The sequence below is a fragment of the Mizuhopecten yessoensis genome, unplaced genomic scaffold (genome assembly GCF_002113885.1).
Source record: "Mizuhopecten yessoensis strain PY_sf001 unplaced genomic scaffold, ASM211388v2 scaffold11169, whole genome shotgun sequence".
Lineage (NCBI taxonomy): Eukaryota > Metazoa > Mollusca > Bivalvia > Pectinida > Pectinidae > Mizuhopecten > Mizuhopecten yessoensis.
Genome location: NW_018408914.1, coordinates 1,695,418 through 1,718,973, shown reverse-complemented (window position 1 = coordinate 1,718,973; position 23,556 = coordinate 1,695,418). Strand labels below are relative to the sequence as shown.

The 23,556-nt window shown below is 36.3% G+C and overlaps 1 protein-coding gene across 2 annotated transcripts in view; it reads right to left on the bottom strand.

Moving 5' to 3' along the window:
• LOC110467327 (dynein gamma chain, flagellar outer arm-like) overlaps positions 1-21,271 on the bottom strand; it is an 88,229-nt gene extending 66,958 nt beyond the window's left edge. For both annotated transcript variants that reach the window (XM_021524428.1, XM_021524429.1), the window contains exons 1-26: positions 20,622-21,271; positions 20,203-20,354; positions 17,484-17,657; positions 16,794-17,175; positions 15,824-16,041; positions 15,306-15,503; positions 14,971-15,092; positions 14,523-14,753; positions 14,185-14,318; positions 13,714-13,853; positions 13,232-13,352; positions 12,572-12,876; positions 12,056-12,315; positions 11,136-11,290; positions 10,705-10,830; positions 10,111-10,230; positions 8,132-8,243; positions 7,545-7,839; positions 7,164-7,276; positions 6,959-7,063; positions 6,386-6,678; positions 5,886-6,061; positions 4,675-4,831; positions 4,016-4,342; positions 3,491-3,622; positions 2,552-2,575 (exon numbers count right to left, since the gene is read on the bottom strand). In XM_021524428.1, the coding sequence (XP_021380103.1) occupies positions 2,552-2,575; positions 3,491-3,622; positions 4,016-4,342; positions 4,675-4,831; positions 5,886-6,061; positions 6,386-6,678; positions 6,959-7,063; positions 7,164-7,276; positions 7,545-7,839; positions 8,132-8,243; positions 10,111-10,230; positions 10,705-10,830; positions 11,136-11,290; positions 12,056-12,315; positions 12,572-12,876; positions 13,232-13,352; positions 13,714-13,853; positions 14,185-14,318; positions 14,523-14,753; positions 14,971-15,092; positions 15,306-15,503; positions 15,824-16,041; positions 16,794-17,175; positions 17,484-17,657; positions 20,203-20,354; positions 20,622-21,146 (5,097 nt within the window). In that variant the 5' untranslated portion in view covers positions 21,147-21,271. The remainder of the gene's footprint in view (positions 1-2,551; positions 2,576-3,490; positions 3,623-4,015; positions 4,343-4,674; positions 4,832-5,885; positions 6,062-6,385; positions 6,679-6,958; positions 7,064-7,163; positions 7,277-7,544; positions 7,840-8,131; positions 8,244-10,110; positions 10,231-10,704; positions 10,831-11,135; positions 11,291-12,055; positions 12,316-12,571; positions 12,877-13,231; positions 13,353-13,713; positions 13,854-14,184; positions 14,319-14,522; positions 14,754-14,970; positions 15,093-15,305; positions 15,504-15,823; positions 16,042-16,793; positions 17,176-17,483; positions 17,658-20,202; positions 20,355-20,621) is intronic.
• Positions 21,272-23,556: the final 2,285 nt, after the last annotated feature.

Sequence of the window (23,556 nt, the reverse complement as noted above, 5' to 3'; positions counted from 1 at the left end):
AGATACTGACTACATCAATAGGTTTCCAGTACAGGTAAGACATCTTCCTTATAACAGATACTGACTACATCAATAGGTTTCCAGTACAGGTAAGACATCTTCCTTATAACAGATACTGACTACATCAATAGGTTTCCAGTACAGGTAAGACATCTTCCTTATAACAGATACTGACTACATCAATAGGTTTCCAGTACAGGTAAGACATCTTCCTTATAACAGATACTGACTACATCAATAGGTTTCCAGTACAGGTAAGACATCTTCCTTATAACAGATACTGACTACATCAATAGGTTTCCAGTACAGGTAAGACATCTTCCTTATAACAGATACTGACTACATCAATAGGTTTCCAGTACAGGTAAGACATCTTCCTTATAACAGATACTGACTACATCAATAGGTTTCCAGTACAGGTAAGACATCTTCCTTATAACAGATACTGACTACATCAATAGGTTTCCAGTACAGGTAAGACATCTTCCTTATAACAGATACTGACTACATCAATAGGTTTCCAGTACAGGTAAGACATCTTCCTTATAACAGATACTGACTACATCAATAGGTTTCCAGTACAGGTAAGACATCTTCCTTATAACAGATACTGACTACATCAATAGGTTTCCAGTACAGGTAAGACATCTTCCTTATAACAGATACTGACTACATCAATAGGTTTCCAGTACAGGTAAGACATCTTCCTTATAACAGATACTGACTACATCAATAGGTTTCCAGTACAGGTAAGACATCTTCCTTATAACAGATACTGACTACATCAATAGGTTTCCAGTACAGGTAAGACATCTTCCTTATAACAGATACTGACTACATCAATAGGTTTCCAGTACAGGTAAGACATCTTCCTTATAACAGATACTGACTACATCAATAGGTTTCCAGTACAGGTAAGACATCTTCCTTATAACAGATACTGACTACATCAATAGGTTTCCAGTACAGGTAAGACATCTTCCTTATAACAGATACTGACTACATCAATAGGTTTCCAGTACAGGTAAGACATCTTCCTTATAACAGATACTGACTACATCAATAGGTTTCCAGTACAGGTAAGACATCTTCCTTATAACAGATACTGACTACATCAATAGGTTTCCAGTACAGGTAAGACATCTTCCATATAACAGATACTGACTACATCAATAGGTTTCCAGTACAGGTAAGACATCTTCCTTATAACAGATACTGACTACATCAATAGGTTTCCAGTTCAGGTAAGACATCTTCCTTATACACAGTATTATATCATTCTTATTTCTTAAGATTTTTTTACTGTGTTGTCAAAGACACTTAAATATTCTCTAATAATGATATTTTTAAATAATAGGAATTTTCAGAGCTATGGACTAATTATCCCTTTTATCACAGATTTTTTCAGAATTCAATCATCAAGAAAATCTTTTTATTTAAAAAGAGTTATTATTTAAGAATTAAAATATTGTGAAAGTGTCTACCTTATTTACCGGTGATAAGCCCAGGGGGCCTGTGCATGAAAACATATCAAAAGTAGGGGGTGGGCCTATTACCAGGCACAGGCTTATCACCAGTAAAATCTTGTATCTGTATTGTACCTGATGATTGTGTAAGTCCTGGACCAATGCTGTTTGGCACATGGAAGATGACTGACCAATGTTTAACAGGGGTGCACAGTACTCATTGTTATTTTCTAAACTTTGAACAGCATGTGCTTTACAGCTGGTGGTCATTAAATTGGTCAGACTTAGAGTGTCCAGTTATCTTACACTGGTGGTCACTTATTTCTTATATAATATGTCCTTCAGAATATTAGAAATATGTTACAAATTAGGACTGCTGTGCAGTCATTGAACCCTATCCTCGCACTCAAACAGGACGCCCCAACAAACCAACCACACTCCCTATAACCGATACAAACTCATAAGAAAGTCAAAATTCGAATATGTGATACGGCACACCAATAGTTAAACAGGAACCATTTATTTCTCTCTCTTCTTAAAACTCCCACAACCAGAAACATAAAATTTAACATTAAACACTTCACATGATTTGCTATTTATTAGTGTTTATTTAGACATAGGGCCTTACATCTGAAGATTTTTGTCAATTTAGCAAGCCTCTGACGAGCTTAAATCAAGAAACAAGTTTCATAAATCTCATATAAAATGGGACCAAATTGAAAATCCTTCCTTATCATTTAAATGATCAAGATATTTTGCCTGCCAATTTTGCCACAGTGCAAAATCAGAAATAATTCTTTTCCACAAAAATAGCACTGAATTAATAATGAATGTGAAACAGGTTTTTTTCAGGAAACTCTTTCAAAATGCAAAATGATTTTTTTAAAGTGATGTGCTTAATTTTGTTTTTCTTCCACTTCTATAGTTTATAGCATTATGGACAACATACAAATATATACAGGTATGATTATGATACAGGGAGAACACAGGGACGAACCTCCAAGCTACCAGACAACACAGAACATCTATAGCACGGCAATGGTCAAGTCTACAGACTGACCAATCCTACACAACACAGTACTTACTGGGATCTCAAACCAGTCACTTCCCTGTGAGTGACCATAGGTCAAGGTAAGGCAATACAAGATAAGGTGCAGTGACAATTACCATGGAAATCAGGTATGATACATAGATGCTGTCTGTCTCAACATTTCATCACAGTAAACATCCTTGAACTTGAAACATGACTACAGTATGTAAATTCTTTTTTTTTCATGGTTCCTTCTTCAGCAAATTTTGAAGCATTTACAAATCAATTTTGTTTTTAAATACCTGTTTGATATAGTTCAAGGATATTTGTACTGACTCAGTGTAGAATAGCAACACTCTCACTACATCTTAACTTACATAATTAACTTTCAAATGTGGGGAAAGGTGTAATGATTATATGGCATTGTTTGAATATAAAGTGACATGTTTTTTTCATAAGAATGTTAGAATTCTCTAAACAGGTTATAATATGTACCATTATCGCTGTACAGTAACATAAAATAATCCATTTTACTCAAACAGATATAATTATTGTGACAACACTTTTATTTCATGATATTCAGTGTGAACCTGAGAAATTCAGTTGTCATTTAATGATATTAATGAATGTCAACTGCAGTGCACTGTTAATTAAAAACAAAGGATGTTAATTCATTGAAATATAAAACTGTTAAAACATCACTATTAATGATATGATGGTGACATGGATAAAATGATAATCATTTTTGATACTTATAATCTAGTACAGTATACACATAGTTCTACAGTGATAACTAACACTTTTCACCATCACAGAACATGTTACAATATCAAAGTAACACCGAACAGTTCATCTAACGCTTAATCACAACAGGCCACTCAGGGCACAACAGGCCACTCAGGGCACAACAGGCCACTCAGGGTACAACAGGTCATTCTGTAGGGCACAACAGACTTGGGGTGAGGGGCTGAAGGAGAGGGAATATTGTACCTACCTTAGCGTTGAGGCTGTGGAGGAGGGGAAACACCTCCAAATATGTCTGTAGGGATGTCTTGAGATCATGGTAGGCATCCCAGTCCTTAAGCTTACTTGGTAGGGCTAGACACTCATCCCAGTACCCTTCAACCTGTAGGGCAGATACAAAATCAACGTTATCATAACAGACAATTATCTGAACACAAAGTTTTGTTCTAGTGCCACCAACCTGCTACTTTCACAAAAACATTAGCTTGAAAACCCAAAGTAATGATTGCACATTCATTTCCATTTAAAATTATTCATTTCTCATCTTCTCAATCTATTATAAATCATTATGTTCTACATAAAACTAGGTAAATGTTAAAATATCATTACCAATCAGACAAATCACCTGCTAAACAAATCATTGTCATAGCTTTTGCAAAAATGAAAAAATGTCATCTTATATGTAAGGTTCTCTATCAACAAGATGTTACAGAGACAGTAATCTAGAAAACATGGGATGCATTGATTGAGCAATCTATAAAACAGTCAAGCATACTTCTCTGAAGAAGGCTTCAAGATCAACCTCTGCCCAAAGAGTATCCTTGAACCTTGCATCAAATCGTAAGAATTTCTGGAACAGTCCATATAACTGACTAAGTAAGTCCAACTCTTCGCCTGTCTTATCTAGCTCAGAGAACGGTTTACAAGCTATCCCAAACAGCTTAGACACAGATTCCAGGGTGTTACGCTTAGAGTCATACAACAGATACTTCTGTTGAAAGTCCTGTAGCCGGGAAACAGCCTCGGCTGGGGGTATCCCTGGAACAGCTGGACCCTGGGCGTCAAATGCATTCCTGAACTGGATCACCTCTACCACAAAAGTCTGGAAAGTTTGGTACAACACATATTTAATATCAATTGTTAGGAGTATGGTGGATTGAGAATTATTTCAATAATGATCTGTCACTTTCAACACATACAACCAGACAACTAATCAGAATCAACTATATTTATGACTTGAATGAGGTTTCGGTTTATATTTCAGCTTGCTAAACGAGTGAAACCCGATCAAAAATCCATGTTAAAGTTAAGATGTCTACATTTGAACCTTGTTATGACCTAATATACAACATTCAACTAAATGGTCAGTAATGGAATTAACAATGTTTTTTGACAATGTTCCTGCAGTACTTTTTCCTATACAGAATAGCTTACCTTGACTTGTTTGTCTAGTTCCTGTTCGAAAGCTCCTCTGCGCTCCTTGAGGAGGATCTCACGGACCTGCTCGGCCAGTTCTATCAGCTCCTGCCATTTGTCTCGTAGCTGGTCTACCTCCTCTACCTCGTTCCTTGGAAGGCGAAGCTCAAACTCCCTATACACAAACAGGGTAAAATATCAAGGCAAAGGTCAAATGTAAATGGCAACGGGGAAATATACAGGATAAACAACCTTTTTATGTTGAATACTGATTATAAATTGTTACTGTATATCGGGAAACAATATTCCATTTAAATATTCACCCTGCACTGGTACAATCCATATTCGGCCAGTGTGTTTCTGTCTACTGATATTTGCTGTCATAATAAATTTGTCCTCGTTGCGGAGAGCAAGAAGGGAAAAAGTTAACTTGCAGTGAAAATTGCTCAGCATACAGTATCAGAACCTCGTTATGAAGGAAAGGTTAAATATTCCACTTCCTTTTATAGATTAAAGGTCAAGGTAGAGGTTATATCAAGGCTGTAATAGCATCTCACAAGATCACATCAATAAGCCTAGAGGACCTGGAGCATAATGGGTCATTTTTGGTCTCATACAAAGTTAAAAACTTAACTTGAATTTATTTACTAATTTCTGTTATAAATATGATATTGATTAATTGGGGCTGTATTTCTTGGTGCAGATTTTTTCCAACTGCGCATGCGTTGATGCCCTCCCATAGCAACAAAATTGCGTTGCTTTGCAGAAATAGCCAAAGTATGGTATTTTTGTACAGTTAACTTGAAGAAATGAAAGCCTCTGCATGTGACAAACAAAAATTCCTTTCTACAAGCGAACACTAGTAGGGCAATGTGTATTATAAATTAAGCATGTTAAATAGTTATTTGTTTGTTGCATGCGGAGGCTTTCACAAATTGAAGAGAGTTTAGCTGATTTGGCAAATTTTCAACCAAATAGCACACAACAGATGATATTCAGTCATTCTTTTATGAAAATGCGGGTTTATGTCTCTCTTTGTAATGCCATATCACCTACACTAGTTGTCGAATGAATTTGAAAGTTCATATCTGCATACTTCATTTATTCCAAATTACAAATACAACAACTAATTAAAAATCCCTGATGAGGGCGGATATGACTCTCAATGCCCCTAGTCCTTTTAACATCAGGTTAACATCACTGAAACAAGGTATATAAGTGATACATACCTGAGCTTAGCATACAGGGTCTCTATAGGCAGGTAAATACTATCAATCTTATTTTCCATGTCCCAAAGCTCCTCTAGTAGATGCAGGGCACTATTTAACTGGTCAAGGGACTGGACATGCAGCTCCAGCCGATTACGGACATTAGACCTGTACAACACTGCAGCATCCAGTTTTTTCTGCCGATGAAATTGAAAGCATATTTACTATTTTGCCTTTCATTAGACCTCCACATATCAATACACATATTTAAATACAAAATTAACAATCACATCATTTACATTGCGTGAAGAAGTTGACATTTTTTATGAAATAAAAACAATTCTGCATAGGCAATATTTTAATTAAATGATTTTTGACAAATGGAAAAGGTTTATATAAAAAACATCATGTGACCTGATGCATGATAACAGTCACATGATCAAATCGTCCAACAGTACACCATTATATTTATTCAACAGTACACTGAAATATTACGTTTCATTGTGTAGTAACATAATCACCTTAGCTTCCTCATGTAACACAGAAGCAAACTTGATCTTCCACGCCATAGCAAATCCATGCAGGGCATCCTTGATGGGGTCGGTGTGGAGAGAGATCGGCCCCACGGGTAACATCTTAGGGATCCCTAAAACCTTCTTCTCTATGTAGAGGAATCTCTCCACCTCCCGTTTGATGGCAAACATTCCAGGATCAGCTGAGATGAACTCCTTGAAATTTCCATGGAGGTCATCCTTCCACAGGAAGTTGTAGTAACTAAAGTGGAACAGGTGTTTGTTCACCACTGTATCAATCTCTGGAATGGAAAAATAGTAAATATATATATACATATAGTAATGGGATTAACTTATACACAAGTATACAAGGTGCAACTGACATGTTGTAATTGTTAATGAATCATAATGACCTTCAATACTGTTTTTATTCATACTTAGCTGCACAACTTTTCAATTTTTAAATAAGAATGTTATGAATGAAAAAACAAACCAATGGAAATGTAACATAGACCCTATATCCAGTAGATACAAGGGGAGATTTCTCTGGCTCTTGCCAGTGGTCTAGATGTATTCACTTACCATTGATAATATTAGACAACTGTGATGTCATCTCAACAACGTTTTCATCATCTGCTATGAGAGAGTAGAAGTTCTCTAGTCCCTGTGGTCCAATCCATGATACATCTATCAGACAGAAAAACAGTTTAATAAAATATCAAAGATGAAAATTAAGGATAACTTATCTGCAGGAATATCAAAATCTCCAAAAAATTCTTTGACCTACTTCTGTTGGCCTCGAGGACTGCGTTAGCAACATCCTGTATAGCAGTCTGGGCAATGTCCAAAGTTGGTTCCACAATAATATTTGGGATCATGAAGTGGACCTCCACTTCAAACCTGAAACACAATGGCAAATGTTTCAATCCCTTAGAAAAAAATCAAGTTATGGTTCCAAATTGAAACATTTAAATTGTATCGTTAGTAATTTTTGCTATGTTCCAGTGTCAGTTACATTTAAAGAGACAGGGGTAAATGGACAAAACATAAATATATAAATACAAGGGTATAACGTGTGTGTAGTACAGAGGGTGTGTACTATACTGATGTATTATCACTGGAGGGTGTGTACTATACGTATGTGTAGTACAGAGGGTGTGCTCCTTACTGTAGTAGTGTGGTTGCATCAGTCCTCTCTGTGGTCCATGTCATATTGGACAACATGGACATACTGGTCAACGGCCGATCTGTGGCCGCAGATGACAAACAGCTGTGTGCGGACTGTTCGCGACTGATCCGAGTCGGTGATCGGGGACTGGGGCTATCCCGAGGTGATGACCCCATTGACATTGCACTGACTGCCCGAATGACCTCACTGTCACACCCCGTACTCTCTCCGAGCGTGGCCAGGGACTTACAGGTGGCCTGCAGAACTGCCTTGTACACATAATCTCGGTAGTGGGCTGCAACACAATCAACAATGTTTAGTACAAAAAGAGTCACTTTTGAAAGGAACAGAAATTTATCAATTATATTTATGATTTGTTATACAATAAAAAAAAAAATCTGCTACTGACTTACTGCAAACTAAGAAACTGTGGAATATAGAAGCTGGTAAATGTGTCTCCTGGCTGGAATTTGTCTATTGATTATCAGATCAGATCAAACATTTTGGTTACACTACAATCAAATTCCTCCATGTAGATATTTATTGACAGAAATCAAAGATTACCAAAGATATCCTCACATACATACCAATGAGTTCAGCTATGTTGTTTTCTTCCTCTTCGATCTTTTGTCGTTCCCTCATGGCTTCCATTTCATCCATCATGATAGCCATTTTTTTAGACTTGCTGGGATTGTCAGACTATAACACAGTTACGGGTATATTCCAGTGTGGCAACATTACATTGATTATCAATACATATCAATGGACACAGAAAACATCCAGCTCCATAAATATAAATTCATCTTCCAATTTTTTTTATTCTGCTTTTAGTTTTGTAGTTAATCATATGATTTTCTACCATATAAACTAATATAAACACCTTTATAGCATAAATACCCTACAACATCTAGGTGTTCCTGCTCCATCCTTCTTAGAAGATGAAATTAATTATAACAACTGAATGGCACACCCCTTAGTATTTCATTCCCCTAAGGAATTTCATACCCCTTAGTAATGTATGATGGCTGTTTTATAATATTCATGTCTGCAGGTAAAGTTTTAATGGTTAATTACTATAATACTGTACATTTTATGTCAGTATAATCCAGTGCATTTCATAAACATCTATGATATTTGTTTGTAAACGTAAGCCCAGGTTTCATGAACATCTTCAATACTGATAAAGTTCTCTACGTCAAATTCACTTTTAAGGAAAAAAGTCATTTAAAAATTGTTTATTAATTACCATTTATGATATCTAGAAATTACTTTCATTACAATGAATTATTACTAGATTTCAGGTGTTGAATAAAATGTCCGAAATATTTAAATGGCACTAAGGTGTCTGAGCATTTATAATCAGTTAAAAACTCCTTCAAATGACATTTTACACATCAGTAATGCACTTTATAGCTAAAATGTACCCGACATTTCGCATTTTTGTTTCATGCCATTTTTATATCACTTTACAGCAAACATTACATAATCAGCTGTAACTCAGTCCTGGAATTTTAGGATGTTTGAAACTAAATGTAGGACTGATGGGAAATGAAAAGTGTACAGTTATATTTTAGGGAAGTCATCCAACTTCATGGCCACTATACTGTACTGTTGTTGTTACTACCTACATACCACAACATACCCTCACCTCAGTAAAACTTATCAGAATTTCAGATACATTAATTCCTTTCCTAGTAAAGTTGGTGCTGTAAGAAGAGGGCATGCTATATACGTAAGACCTTGTGATGTACAGAAATGTATATATCGTGCTAATGTGTTTTCTTATACATGAACTAAAAACGTTTTCATAGTTAGTAAAACTATTGGCAAAAAAGATGAACTAATGGGTTAAGTTTGTTATGTAGAAAGATTAAAGAACTACATGAATTTTCAGAACATCCCATACAAAAGGTTTTTAGTTCACCTTGGTAATTTTATTGACACAAGTGTGACCTTGATGATGTATACTTCTTACTTATCTTAGCCCATCATAAGTAGAATGTTACAGATTGATTCATATTTTATAATTCATCTTCAACCAACCCACAGGAAATAGATGATGTTCAAGTAAGAAAAATCTATAAATAAAGTTGTGCGATCACCTGAAAAAACTACATAACGTCAATTAACAAACAAACAAAATTAAAAAAATTGTTTAGTCATTTGAAGGAGTCCAATAAAAAATCTTTATTGAATTGTGTTAATTATCAAAACAACAACTTTAAAGCAAAAAAACCCAACAACAACCAGGTAACCCGAAAATTCAATAAAAAACAATTCCTTCAGTCACAACTAAAACAGGTAAAATAGAAGGCAATGAACCCTATACAATAGAACTTTGTTATAAGTCTCTAGGTCTACAGATCTAACCAAATCTGTGATCTTCGTTGTAGAAAGGGTTCCTCATTGACTTAATTTAGTGAAAAATCACAATTTTGATAACTGGTTAGTGTACAAGACTGTTCATCCTCGACTGTACATAACAAAGTTCTATTGTACTTGAGAGGTAAACGCAGCTAGAAAATGTAAGAGTAGAAACTAGGTATATATAATAACGGGTTCCAACCCCTTGGAAACTTGTGGTGCTCAGTGGACGTTTCTCTGATTGAGCCATGCTTTTATGCTTGATCTTGGTAGCGACACCTTTTGCAACAGCCATGGTATGGATAGAAGTAAATGTGTACGTCTGGAAACCAAAGAAATTACCAAAGTCCTATATTACTATTACTATACTGATTATTCTTCACATCTCAAAATAAATGAAATGTGGTTTTTTTCCTATTGTTCATAACTTACCTGGGTTAAGTACGACAAAATGAGTGAAGCATTATTTTTGAGTTTTGTTGTTGTTACATCGTAAGTATGTTAGTAATATCAATATCAAGAAACATCATTACGCTTCAAAAACATCATATTTAAATGTGATTTTTCAAGCATGAAGACTAGCAGCAATCCATTAGTACAGGATGAGTGAATTAATTCAGGTAATGAAATATTTTCCTGTTTATCATGTACTTATGTAAGGTAATATGGCATGCAAGTCTTAAACATCTGATAACTGAAATATAGCTTTTACATGACTATTAAGCAAGTCTAACATGTTAAACTAATCAAGAAAACAAAATTATACCAAAACAGCCGGTAGTGATGTGATACTTACCTTCTTGGTAGCCAGTGTATTAGCTATTCTCTGCAGACTAGACAACACCGACTCAACATACTGCCCTAGGATCTCTGACCGCGACTGGATGCTCTGTAACATCTTGTCTCGAAACTCAAGGGGAGGCTACAACATCATGTGACACTTTCATACAGTTGATGACAATTAAGCTGCTTTCAACCTTTTACATATCAAATGCCTTTTTTTAGGACTCCATTACTTTGTTTGCTGTCCGTTAATTTGGTTGCATTGCTGTTATAGGTTTCTGCAGAGTCAATCAATTGTTTCATGAAAGATATTTACCACCATAGAGTATTAATGGAGTGAAACCAAATCTTAGATGTTTTTTTTGGTTTTTTTACCTTTTTAAAAAGGAAAATGTAATTTGCAAATCATTGAATGAGTTTCATTAGGATAAACCAGTTTCTTACCCATGACCTTGAGATGGCCTCCTCATAATCAAAGAGGTAGAAGTTCCTGATACTGTCCAGTTTATCGTAGATATCTTGTTCCATTATCTGGTGAACCTTTTGTTGCATTCCCTTCAGCTTCTGGGTGGCCGAGTGAATCTGGTGCAGGAATGCATCTACAAAAATCAGACATGGTGTTATATTGGGTACTACACGGGTTAGCACGAGACAGATTTGTACTTCAAATCCGTAGGTAGGGGTCAACTGTTATGCATGGAATTGAACTTGATCCAAGCATTTGACCTCTATTCATGCTTCTCCAAGCATTGATAACTACACTGACTAGCCATACTGTCCATGACTTGACTCATATACTGGCCTTTATCCATGTATTCAGGGCCTTGCCTATATACTGACCTACATTCATCATGTTCCATGCCCTGGCCTTTATGCTGACCTATATTCATGCTGATCCATGCCCTGGCCTATATACTGACCTATGTCCATGCTCTTCCATGTCCTGGCCTTTATATATGCTGACCTATATTCATGCTGTTCCATGCCCTGGCCTATATGCTGACCTATATTCGTGTTGTTCCATGCCCTGGCCTATATGCTGACCTATATTCATGCTGTTCCGTGCCCTGACCTATATGAAGACCTATATTCATGCTGTTCCATGCCCTGGCCTATATACTGACCTATATTCATGCTGTTCCATGCCCTGGCCTACATGCTGACCTATGTCCATGCTGTTCCATGTCCTGGCCTACATGCTTACCTATATTCATGCTGTTCCATGCCCTGGCCTACATGCTGACCTATATTCATGCTGTTCCATGCCCTGGCCTATATACTGACCTATATTCATGCTGTTTCATGCTCTGGCCTTTATACTGACCTATATTCATGCTGTTCCATGCCTTGGTCTATATACTGACCTATGTTCATGCTGTTCCATGCCAAGGTTGTGAGGCCAGCCTGAAGCTGCTGCTCCACGAATTCCATGTGTGGAGTGAACAGCTTGATGAGGGGTTCAGGGATTGACTCGCAGACTTCACGGTACTCATTCAGCACAAGCTCCAGGTGAGATTTGTAGTTCTTGAAACGTGACTCCTGCTGCATAATGGACACAGCTGATTCTGGGATCTGGATACCCAGACGGGTCAGCCACTTAGCTTCATGTATCAGCTCTAAAACTCTGGCAACACAAAAAGCACAATGTTAACAACATTGAGAAACATATTGCTTCCTAAGTTTGATGGATATATAGAGTTGTATAGACAACTAAAGGTGTGATATGATCATCACCTCATTGTAGAAGTTATATGGTGTATTATACTTTATACTGATGACTTACAATAGCAGATAATTTCAAATCTTGGTATTAAATGCTACTTGTTTCAAATTTTGTTTTAGATAATTCAGCAGCATTTGCAATATGAGAATACACTCACCTTTCATCAGCATTGACGACAATCTGGTCGGTAGAGGGGTGGTGTACAAACAGAGTAGCCCTCAGACCACTGCGCGCCTGTTCTATCCTGTTCTTCCACTGAGTGAACCATAGACTCTCAAAGGTCACCAGGGCTGTGGCCAGTCGGTTGTAAATCCTGACAATACGACCAAAGTCTCCCAGCTGGTTGATGGCTCTGTTATCACGGAATATCTTCATGGGGTCCTCAATTCTCTTGAGAAGCTGTCTGGACCAGTGAATTGCCCCTGCTACAGGAGGAGCGTTCCTCACCATCTGAGGGTTCTCCTGTGAAAAGGTTACCAGGTCAGTTAGTTAACAAACAGGAAGTACAGTTAAATCACATTAGTCTGGATTCTATGGTTTCCAACAAAACATGACTTTGTATCAACACTACACACCTAACAAGTAACACTATAGATTACACACCCTACAATGTCTAAACTGTAATTCAATGCACTGTTAATTAGCATTTTCCAATCTAAAGACGGCAATAATATTTCACAAAAATTAAAGTTATAAGCAGCATTTGTGGTTTTAGTTCTATTTTATAATTTTCTGTAAGATTTTCACCTCTGATCATCAATGACACCGTAAGTAATGATACAGATGAACAGGAATGACCTCATTAACCTATATGTACCTTGTGTGTTTCGTAGATGTTATGAACCTCCTCAAGGTCAGTTTCGTACCAGTTAAAGATCTCTACAAACTTTTCTGCTATGTGAGCTCGAATTCCCGGCCGACTTTGGATTGGACCGAATCTGAAATACAACACAGTTTGTGTATAAATGGTGATGCTGATTTAAGTCAATAGAAAAAATTCCATCAATCAATATGATTTTTAAAAGTTCCAAATTCCTAAAATTCCGTTAATTAGCAAGGCATGTTTCAATTCTTTTTCTATTTGTTTTTAGTGATAAAAATAAATATCTTATTGAATTACAGATGTATTTTAATTGATGTCTTTTTCATTGAAACTTTCAATCAAAACATTTTGTTGGACTATTTCCACAATGCATTAAACTATTTTCTCTTTTAGCATTCGGTATCCATATCCTAGGTATGTGACAGATAACTACGGGGTATGTGTATAATGCATCAATGAGTTGAAGAAAACCAAACCTGGTTATTATGTCCAATCCTTGAGTTGTCTTCATCTTCTTTCTAAGGAACATAGCGTGGAGATAGGCAGCCATGAACGTTTCTAGTTCTTGTACGGTCGTGGCAAAGTTGGCATAGTAGTCATCAAACTTGTCTCTGTCCTAATCAAAGGAAAATATCAAAATAAATACAAACTGTCATTAAAAGCACTCTGACTCACCAGTTAAACTATATGCTTCAATGATTAAAATGTCGAAATTTAGCTTCAGAAATACCGTAGCAGATAACTGTACCACTTTTTAAAATATTTTGATGAATTTGGGTGAAGATATATTAAAAGGTACATCCTAAAATATGGAGACCTTAATAGAAAGTAGGATTCTTCGACAAGCATCATAATATACATCAAATTGTAGTCCCAAAGGCAATGAGTTGGACATATTAAAATTATCCAAGTCCAAACAACTGCCTACTTTATAGTTGGTTGTATACCTTTGATTCTACATCAAGCATGGTCTTGGTAGTGACATTTTCACTCATAGCCTTCATCATGCTGTCATGGTGCTGAGCTACAGTGTACGAGATACTAGGCCCCTCCTCCTCTTCCTCTTCAGGAAAGTACTTCCCTGAACACGGATAAAAACTCTTATACAAACTTGAATTATTTAGCATGTGAATAACTTGTACCATTGACATCGTAAAATGAAATGACACCAATTATATATTGATGGAGAGCTGTTATACGACAGGTTAATAACTATTAATGTGGACTGGAAACCTTTCTACTGAGTTAAGAATTACTACAGTTGTGATGCACAAATTGTACTTACTTATGATGGCTATCTCCTCATCGCTGAGACCCTGTTTGCCGTTGACTGTTTCAAAAACATCATCTGTCGGATCTGGGGGGACCTCTTTCTTCTCTATGGCCATGTCCTCAGGATCTGACCCTTGGTCATCTTGGTTCTCTTCATCCTCCGCAATCGCACGAAGACTCCGCTCAGGGGAGGTAACCTGCACCGAAGTCAGACCTCCTTCTACCTCTTCATCTTCATATACCACTGCAGAAGAGGTGTCGATATGTAGTAAGATTTTATAATTGCATACTGTTACAAGCCTTATATCCGGATAGGAACTACACAAATACCGAATCTTTTCAGTCAATCAAACAGAGGCTTTGACTTGAAAGAATAATACATATATGTATTAAAGCTTATAATTGGTGTTTAAACTACTACACTACTTCAAACTAATAATCCTGACAAAATGTTCACTTACTGACGGCCTTGAGTGCCTCCTGCTGGCGTTTACGATACTTGTAAATGTCCTTCTCATTCTCATCCTCATTGACCAGATCCTCCTTCCTCAGGCGAGGAATTCCTGTCGTTGAGTGCACCATTCTGGAAAAGTAAAATAATGAAGTATGTTATTTGATAAATATTTACATATCTTATGCAGGATATTTAAGATATTTTAAATGTCCAGCAGTCAGACCATTTGCAAACACATAGATTTTTTTATTTTGTTTTAACAGCCTAACTTGACAGATCCAAGGCAGTGTTCTAGAGACAGTCCAGCTTGTTACAAAGTTTAGTGTGGTTGTCAGTACATACTTGTTGTACTGGGCCAGAGTGTTGATAACGTCCATGAGCTGACGGATTCGGTTACAGAAGGAATCCATGTGGGACATGATGGCTTCTTCATCAGCAATGGACACCCCGTGTCCTTGGGTGTCTGCTATCATGATTGACTGGCCCTTCTTAGGGGACACACTGGTCCCTCGTGATGCCCCACTGGTACCCTGCTTTGACCTAGCATTGCACAATAGGTTACATTTAAAATTCTGAATGCATCAAATATAATGTTCAAGTTTCAACATAAGATATAAAGAGAAGCGAACAAGAGAACAACTTACCAAATCACAGTAAAGTACCTTTTTAGAGATCTGCATATACATGTTTATACATGTATACACCCCTTTTAAATATTAAATTCTTATTTTTTTTATTTTCTAATTCTTTGTTGTATTTAACAACATTCTTCTCATTCGTTTCAACACTACATGAAATACTGACATCATTGGAGCGTTATTTCCTAATTCACATAGTATATTGTCCCCTTTCATACTTACTTGGCACCTGTGCCAGTAAAACTACCTGGTCCTCCCACACTACTGAGGGACGGGAAGTGGGACAGGTTCTGGCTCTGTCCCAGGGCGTCCTTAAGGGACCTAAGCATCTCACGATAGTATCCCTGCAAGGTAAGGCATGCCCTCAGGCGCCCAAACAGGCTGTCATCCTGCAGGCCTAGGTCCTTGCCCTCTTTACTCTTTCCTCGAGAGGGTGCGTTCTAGAAAATCAAAATACAAAATTGCTTTTCTCGCAGATGGCAAATTTGATACATGTTATTATGTTACAAGTATTTAAGCACTTTGTTTTATTACTCAACACCAATGAAGCGATTCTATAAACTCAAGTAGGACTTGCATAAGTGTTAGACACAATCTGGTCTGCTTGGTAGTCAATAGCTCGTTAACTAGAACATTAATTAGTCCTACAGCAGTGTTAAAGTTTGGAGCTTGCGCAGCTAACACCCAGGAAGCGAATAGAATGGCTGTATAGGGAAATACTGTCAAAGAATTATGGTTAAGTCCTAGAAAATTTTAACAATACACAAAATGACAGTATTTTAAGCAGCTCTTGCAAAGGAAACTCTTATTAGTCAACATAATTTGATATTTGATATTTGATAAAATGATATTCTGATTAAATATTCTTTGCAAGTCTACTGGACTTGCTGGTTTAGGTAATTCACTGGTTCTAAATGAAACATACCAGTCTCTGACTAAAGGACTAGTGTTTACAACAAACCTTACACGTCAAAGTACATAGGATTAACATTTCATTGTCACAAATCTTCAATTTTTTATACTGTACATGTTATCTTCAATGCATCAATCAAATAAGCTTTTCATTAAGTAGTTTTGAATAAATTTCAGCTAAGAACAGAATGCAGTTTGAATAATTTCATGGACAAACACAGGAGAATATTTGAAATGATGGTAGAAATATTGTACAACCATTACAGAGAGTTGTAGTTACCTTGAGGTTGGCCTCTACTTGATTCTTGAGATATTTGTGCTGTGTGTCCATGCTAGGTAGAGAGTCCCGACTGCGAATCTCCTCACCAATACGCTCCCACAGTTCATCACCATCATACACAGTCATAGTACAGTTCTTTATGTACTCTTTACACGCCAGCACCAGCTGATTGGTGATCTTGGTGAACATGAGGCCTAAGAAGCCAACACGAGCGTAATAGCGTGAGATGGAATCCATCTGCCTCACACTGTTGGTGATACCAGGGATGGCATTGTTGATGATGGATGCAGGTGTAGCGTCATGATACAACTGGTCAAAATGGCGCCGCAAAGACTCCAGATATTTCACTTTATCCTTGGTGTCATTCATAGCATCAGTGATTCTATAACACAAAGATCACTCTCATAGGATGTGTAAACAACACTTCTGTATTAGTGATGTCTTCGGTAAACCTAAGTAGTGGGATTTACTGTTACACTGAAGGTGCATATAAACATACAACTGAAATAAAATACTGAACATGTACAATTTATATATCTGTTATCTGTTACATGATTTAACTTAAATAACATAAAACCATAATGATAGGGTAAATCAGAAGAATTATCATACTTGTGACAGACATATTAAATGAAATACAATCAGATTATAATATCATTGAATATCATTAGATCATAAAGAAGTACATACGATGCGTCAATGTTCTTCCACTTCTTGAGAAGCCTGGATTTGACTGTGATGAGAACCCCAATCACAGCCTTGCATTCTTTACTCTTCAGCTGCTCTGTGATGTTGGTAAGGAGCCGCTGACGGCGCCGCCACCGTTCCAACTCTGACAGAGGTCCTGCATTAGGGTCCAAAAATCTGGGAAAGTATGCACGAAACATTGAATTTCTCATGAATAAATCTTTCTTCAGACATGTTTGAAATTTGAATTTTCCTTTAAATGTTTTGATATTGCTATCACCTGGTATTGCTTTAAGGAAACGTGTGTGTTCATTTTGTGTCAGAAAAGTATGTAAAGGCATCCAAATTTGCTAAGATACGGAAAACTCACAATATAAACAATTCATATCAGCCTAATGTGGATATTTCTGCTTTGCTTGGATTAAACATTATTTGATTATCTCCTTTCTTAGGATTTGTCACATATTGTATATGATTCTAGTTCCATTTTTTTTTTTAGACAAATTAGTACTCTATTCAAATTTGGTTGTACATCTTTAAGGTATAACTGCTATAGGCTTTGTCACTCCCAGCCAGCGGTATACTTTTTTAATTTCATATTGTGGACTGTGAAGTAACATAACTGTTTGTGATGTCAGAATATTTTTTTCTGTCACACTATGTGAAGTCATGATAACATTATGTCATGAAGTTGAAATATCTACTGATCAGAGAAGACATATATCCTGTATTAGATTCACAGAAAAACTTGTTTTTTACTTTTTAGATTATAACTCGGGAGTATTATGCTTTATATTTAATCTCATCAACTTATTCACAAATGTATATAATATACGAACTAAAGCATGTACAATGATATGATATTTGAGAATAAGGTTGGATATAATATTGGAGAATGAAGTCCCTCTTTTGGATATAAATTGTAATCGATCATCACTTGTTACATATATATATTTATAATATATTATGCATATTATACAATAATAATAAAAATAATCCTATGTAGGAAAAACTAATAAAAAAATGTAATGAAACAGTGGCATCGTTTCTAGGCCTGTCACCTTTTTAGAGGTATATGTAGTTTAGTCCTAGGAACCTCTGAAGAAGTGAAAGGCCCTAAGACCATGCAACTGTTTTTGTTATATTTTCAACTCTATACGATATAAAACTTTCCAAATACAAGAGAATACAATAATCACCAAACATTCCGTTATGTTAGAAAGCAGGTATTGACCAATTTCTGCAGCATGCATGTTAGCCTAGATATTCAAACCTTTGTTTACACTCACAAATCAGTCAGATTATTTATTTTAATTAAAAGTTTCCAAATATTTCAGATATACACTGACTTATGAATAATATGTTTAGATCAGACAGATTTTAAATATCAAGTCCTTGATAATATGAGAATCAACACAGCATCTTGACTGGACCAGTAAGTAGTATTACCCTACACATGTAAGGTCTGTTAGTCAACACAGCACTAGTAATCTTCTCTCTACAGTTATACCCATCACTATATCAACAACAATCATTGACTTCTTTCTACGGGTTGGCTCCCAAAATATATCAATCTTGTAAATGAAATAAACTCTAACAAAAGGATAATTTAGATTATTCCATGAATAAAAAAAATGCCACTGTTATCACAAAAGTGTTGACCAAGGAATCTTTGGTGATTTATTTCTATCTACTGTAATGACACAGATGTTATTGAATTGAACTTAAAAAGTATTTTAAACAACAGAACAAAAACAGCAACAAAGAATTCATCAGAACATTCAAACAAATGTTCATGAATTCACTTGCATGATGCTGCACCAAGCAGTTTAATATGAAACTTTGCTTAAGTAATGGAATTGTTTCAAGAAATAAACAAAAAATGACATCAAGGACATCTACAACATTTTAACAAAGTATCACTGAACTAAGTAGTAGGAATTAAGACTATCTGTATTGACTAGCTTATGAGTTTACAATTAATAGCATTTCTATGCAATCACACACTAATAGCAGCAAACAAAGCTCCTAAAATACAACATTATACATATACACCATCTTGATTATGATATTAATATCATAGCATGAATCTTAATTCTAAACAAACATGTTAGCTTTCTGACCTCATATCAACTGCTTAAAAAGCATTTTTGTGTAGCATTATTTATTATGATATTACACAATAACATCCAACAGGTACATTTATAACTATTTCATCAACAGCAAACTCTAATCAACTAGGGCTACACATAAATAGAATCACCTAGAGGCTGGTTCATCTGGAAATGCCACTTTCCTAGAAAAGCATTAAGTAACATTGATTTCAATTATTTATAAAGAATCAGTACATATAATAAAGACATCATGTTAATAACAACTACATATATACATCAATTGAAAAAGTATGAGACAAAAATTATTGTGAATATGATCTTAGAAATTTTCATTTGATCAATGTGCAATAAAAAAAAACTTTTTAAGCAAAGCCACACATTCAATATTGAATATATAAAAATCTCCATTATAGCCATTTGATTTTCAAAGCTGTGAGACTTTATGAAACTAGCATGCAGATATTCAAAACGATTCCATTTGATTTCAAAGAACTGTTGTATTGTATTTGGATAATGAAACTGGTTTCATATGAAAGAAAAGATAGGGAAACATTTCAATTATATGAAAAAGCATCTATAATAAAAAAAAATACTAAGGAACTTGTTACCTTTCATCAGAAGTATCATTTAGTGTTGTCTCGATAGTATTCATCCAATCATTCACAAGTTCCTCATATTGACTAATTAATTGAGGATCTAGGGCAGCTGCTCTTTGTTGTTTGAAGTCATTCAAAATAATATTTTCCGGTTGCTTCAGCATCTGTTGAGCGACATATGTTCAATATGAATACAAATTATTTTGCAATACTGTACTAAGAAACTTGAAAATGTAATTAATAAAAACAATTGAAAAATTACACTTAATTAAAATTACATGCATTTAAACATAGAAATCTACAGGTAATAATTCATTAGAGTAAACCCATCAGGTTTTTTTCAGTAATTAATTACTTCAAAAAAAAAGAAATTTATTAGATATTTTGAACTGTTGGTAATAGATAAATGCAGTGATGTATTTTCAACATACCAACTGTTTTGAAGTTTGCATAGAAGCAGTTGATTCATTTAAAGCTGTCAAAAATTTGTCCATGCTATGTGTAAGATTAGTTTGGCATTCATTGTTGCATTCTCCCCATTCTTTCTGTGCCTTAATGAGTGGTAGGTAAACATCTGAAAGCAACGCTGTGAGCGTTTCAATCGTGTTGTGTTTGAGTTCCCCACAGAACACATCTCTTTCCATCCGATGACCATCAACATCTTTGTCTACACGGTTTCGGAGAAAGTAAAGAATGTTTACATTATCTAAATTCACATCTTTTAACGCAGCTAGTGTTCCAGTGACATACAGTTCTCTTGATGACAAGGTTGCATTCTCCGGTTTTTCTGAATAAAAGAATAGGCGACATGGACCGCTTGATTTAAGGAAACGGTTTATTTTAGTGAGCGTTCCCTCCTCCGTCATAAAATCCTCCAACAGCGTCGGATTGTCATAGCCGCCGATCTTAAAAGTTTCCTGGATTTTACCAGCTATCCACCAATGACGTTCATCCATGATGACCTGGTTATATTATTTACAATAATAGTTATTTGACCAGCAGCATCGTGTCAAAAGGAAATTCCCAACTCCCCCTGCTTTCCGACAGAAGGAAACTTGTCTATAACATGCACGCCGCCATATTGTTGTTGGTAACAACCGTAACCCGGATGGAGCACCTTGCACATTCAAAGCATATAGCACACGCTATGTAATGGATAACGTAATCGGTTCGTCTGTCAACGGGAAATGTACGCAAATATCAGTAAAAAATGAAACTCGGCAAAAAGTCTTTGATTCACGCAGAACATTATTTGGTCCACGCACAGACTAAGATAATCGTGTGGCAGATTTTAATTGTATATAGGATTACACTCGCCTTCTAGCTTCGAGCTAGAGGGAAGTTCCGTCAAGTTAGCTCAGTTATAGTGGTAGAGCCAGAGATCAACATATATATACCACAAGGACATGATAATTTTTTACAGCTATATTTGGACCTAAACTAAGGTGTTCAGAGAAATTTTACATGTTTTAGGGGTTAAGATCGACTTTCGGTATATACTGAGAAGCAGATACGTATATATATGGCTTTATATGTCTCTGTGAGAAGGGAGGAAAGCTCTCGATGTCGAAATGTCGACCCCACCAAATATAACTTTCTTGCATCAAAAACAACATTTCCAGTTGATCTACGGAAAAATGCTTAGTACTGTTGGAAAGATGGATAATTTTTCGTTTAAAAAACCTCCTATATGCACGTAAAATGTATTCTCCTTCCGCGGATATGAACTCCATCGTAACACCTCAAGCGTTGATAACATGTTAGATCACATTGATAATGAAGTCTTGCCAATCATAGAAAAGATGCTCGGCTGACCATGCTCTACAATGTATGCCATAGCAAAGTTGCCATCAACCCCAAGCACCTGGGGCCATATTCATGAAACCGTTCTCATGCTCAAGCATGGATTTGTGCTCAAACCAACTTTCTTGTAACTCTTTTAAATCATGTGACACGGCCAGATAGTCATTTGAGAATATCTAAGACAGAATGAGGCTTGCAGTCTCTTCAATATTCTTTCAAAAATCTTGACACAATGTGTTTTTTTACTTAATCAATCACAGGAACAAGAACTTGGGCTTGAGCACAGAATTTGAGGTTGAGTACGAGAACGGTTTCATGAAAACGGGCCCTGGTTCCCACTACAAGACTTGGGAACTGTCATCAAAATTCTTTCCGTACTATCTCCTGTAGAACGTCAGTGAGAAAAGAATCCTTCTTTCCTCGGACAATCGTTGATTGGAACACACTCCCATGATCACTCCCACCTGAAATTTCATCAGCAGACACTCTATCATCCTTCAATAATGAATTATGTTCCTCTTTTTCATGCCAAAACCACAATGACATAATCTTCAACTAGTTGAAGTAGGTTATTATCTGGTAGAAGTAGAAGTAGACACTGCTGATTCTCTTTCCTGTTACAAATGATTTCCGTGACCCTCCCTGTGGTGACAGGGAGTTAAACCCAGGGTTGAGCATGGTGTTCGAGGGCGAATACATTTAAAAAGGGGTGAGGAGAAGTGGCGGATCCCTAGACCTATCTCGGGGGTGGGGTGGGGTGGGGGTGTCTCAATTTACAGGGGGGTCCATTTGGAGGGAAATTGAGGGAATGGTGAAAATACATGATTTTTAAAGAAAAAATCTCGGGGGGGGGGGGGGGGGGGGTACCTGAAGCCAAAAACAACTCTGGATCCGCCACTGAGGAGTGTGGCAGATTTTAATTGTACATACATATGTAGGATTACGGTCGCCTTCTAGATTCGAGGTAGAGGGAATTTCCCTTTACCTCAGTGGTAGAGCGTCCGACTATAGGAACCTGAGTATCGTGGGTTCGATCCCCGGTGGAGCACACTATTCTCTTTCCTGTTACAACACTCGTAAGATGGAAAAGATACAGGAAAGAGCTCTGCGTTTTATTGTAAACGATTTTACCTCACCTGTGATAGATATTTTACGCAGAAACAACCTCACATTTTTACGCGTTGTTCGAATGAAGACTATGGCTACAGAAGTCTTTAACATTTTAAATGGGTTAGCTCCAGAATTTTTAAATGATTTGATAGTTAGAAATAATGTTGAATATAATTTCAGGCAAGAGAACACCATTTAGGTACATATAGCTAACACAACAAGGTATGGAACAAAATCTTTTCGTTTTTAGGCTGCCCAAGTGTGGAACAGTTTGCCGAATGAATCGAGGAAAGTAGCAAATTTACAGAGCTTTCGCAGACTGCTGCACACTTGGGACGGCCAGTTGTGTTCCTGCGCCATATGTAACTAGTCTTGTTTGTTTGTTCCAACCTTTTTTACCATTTCTATAATTAGTTTTTACCATGTCTTGTGATACCATGCTTCTTTGGTTTT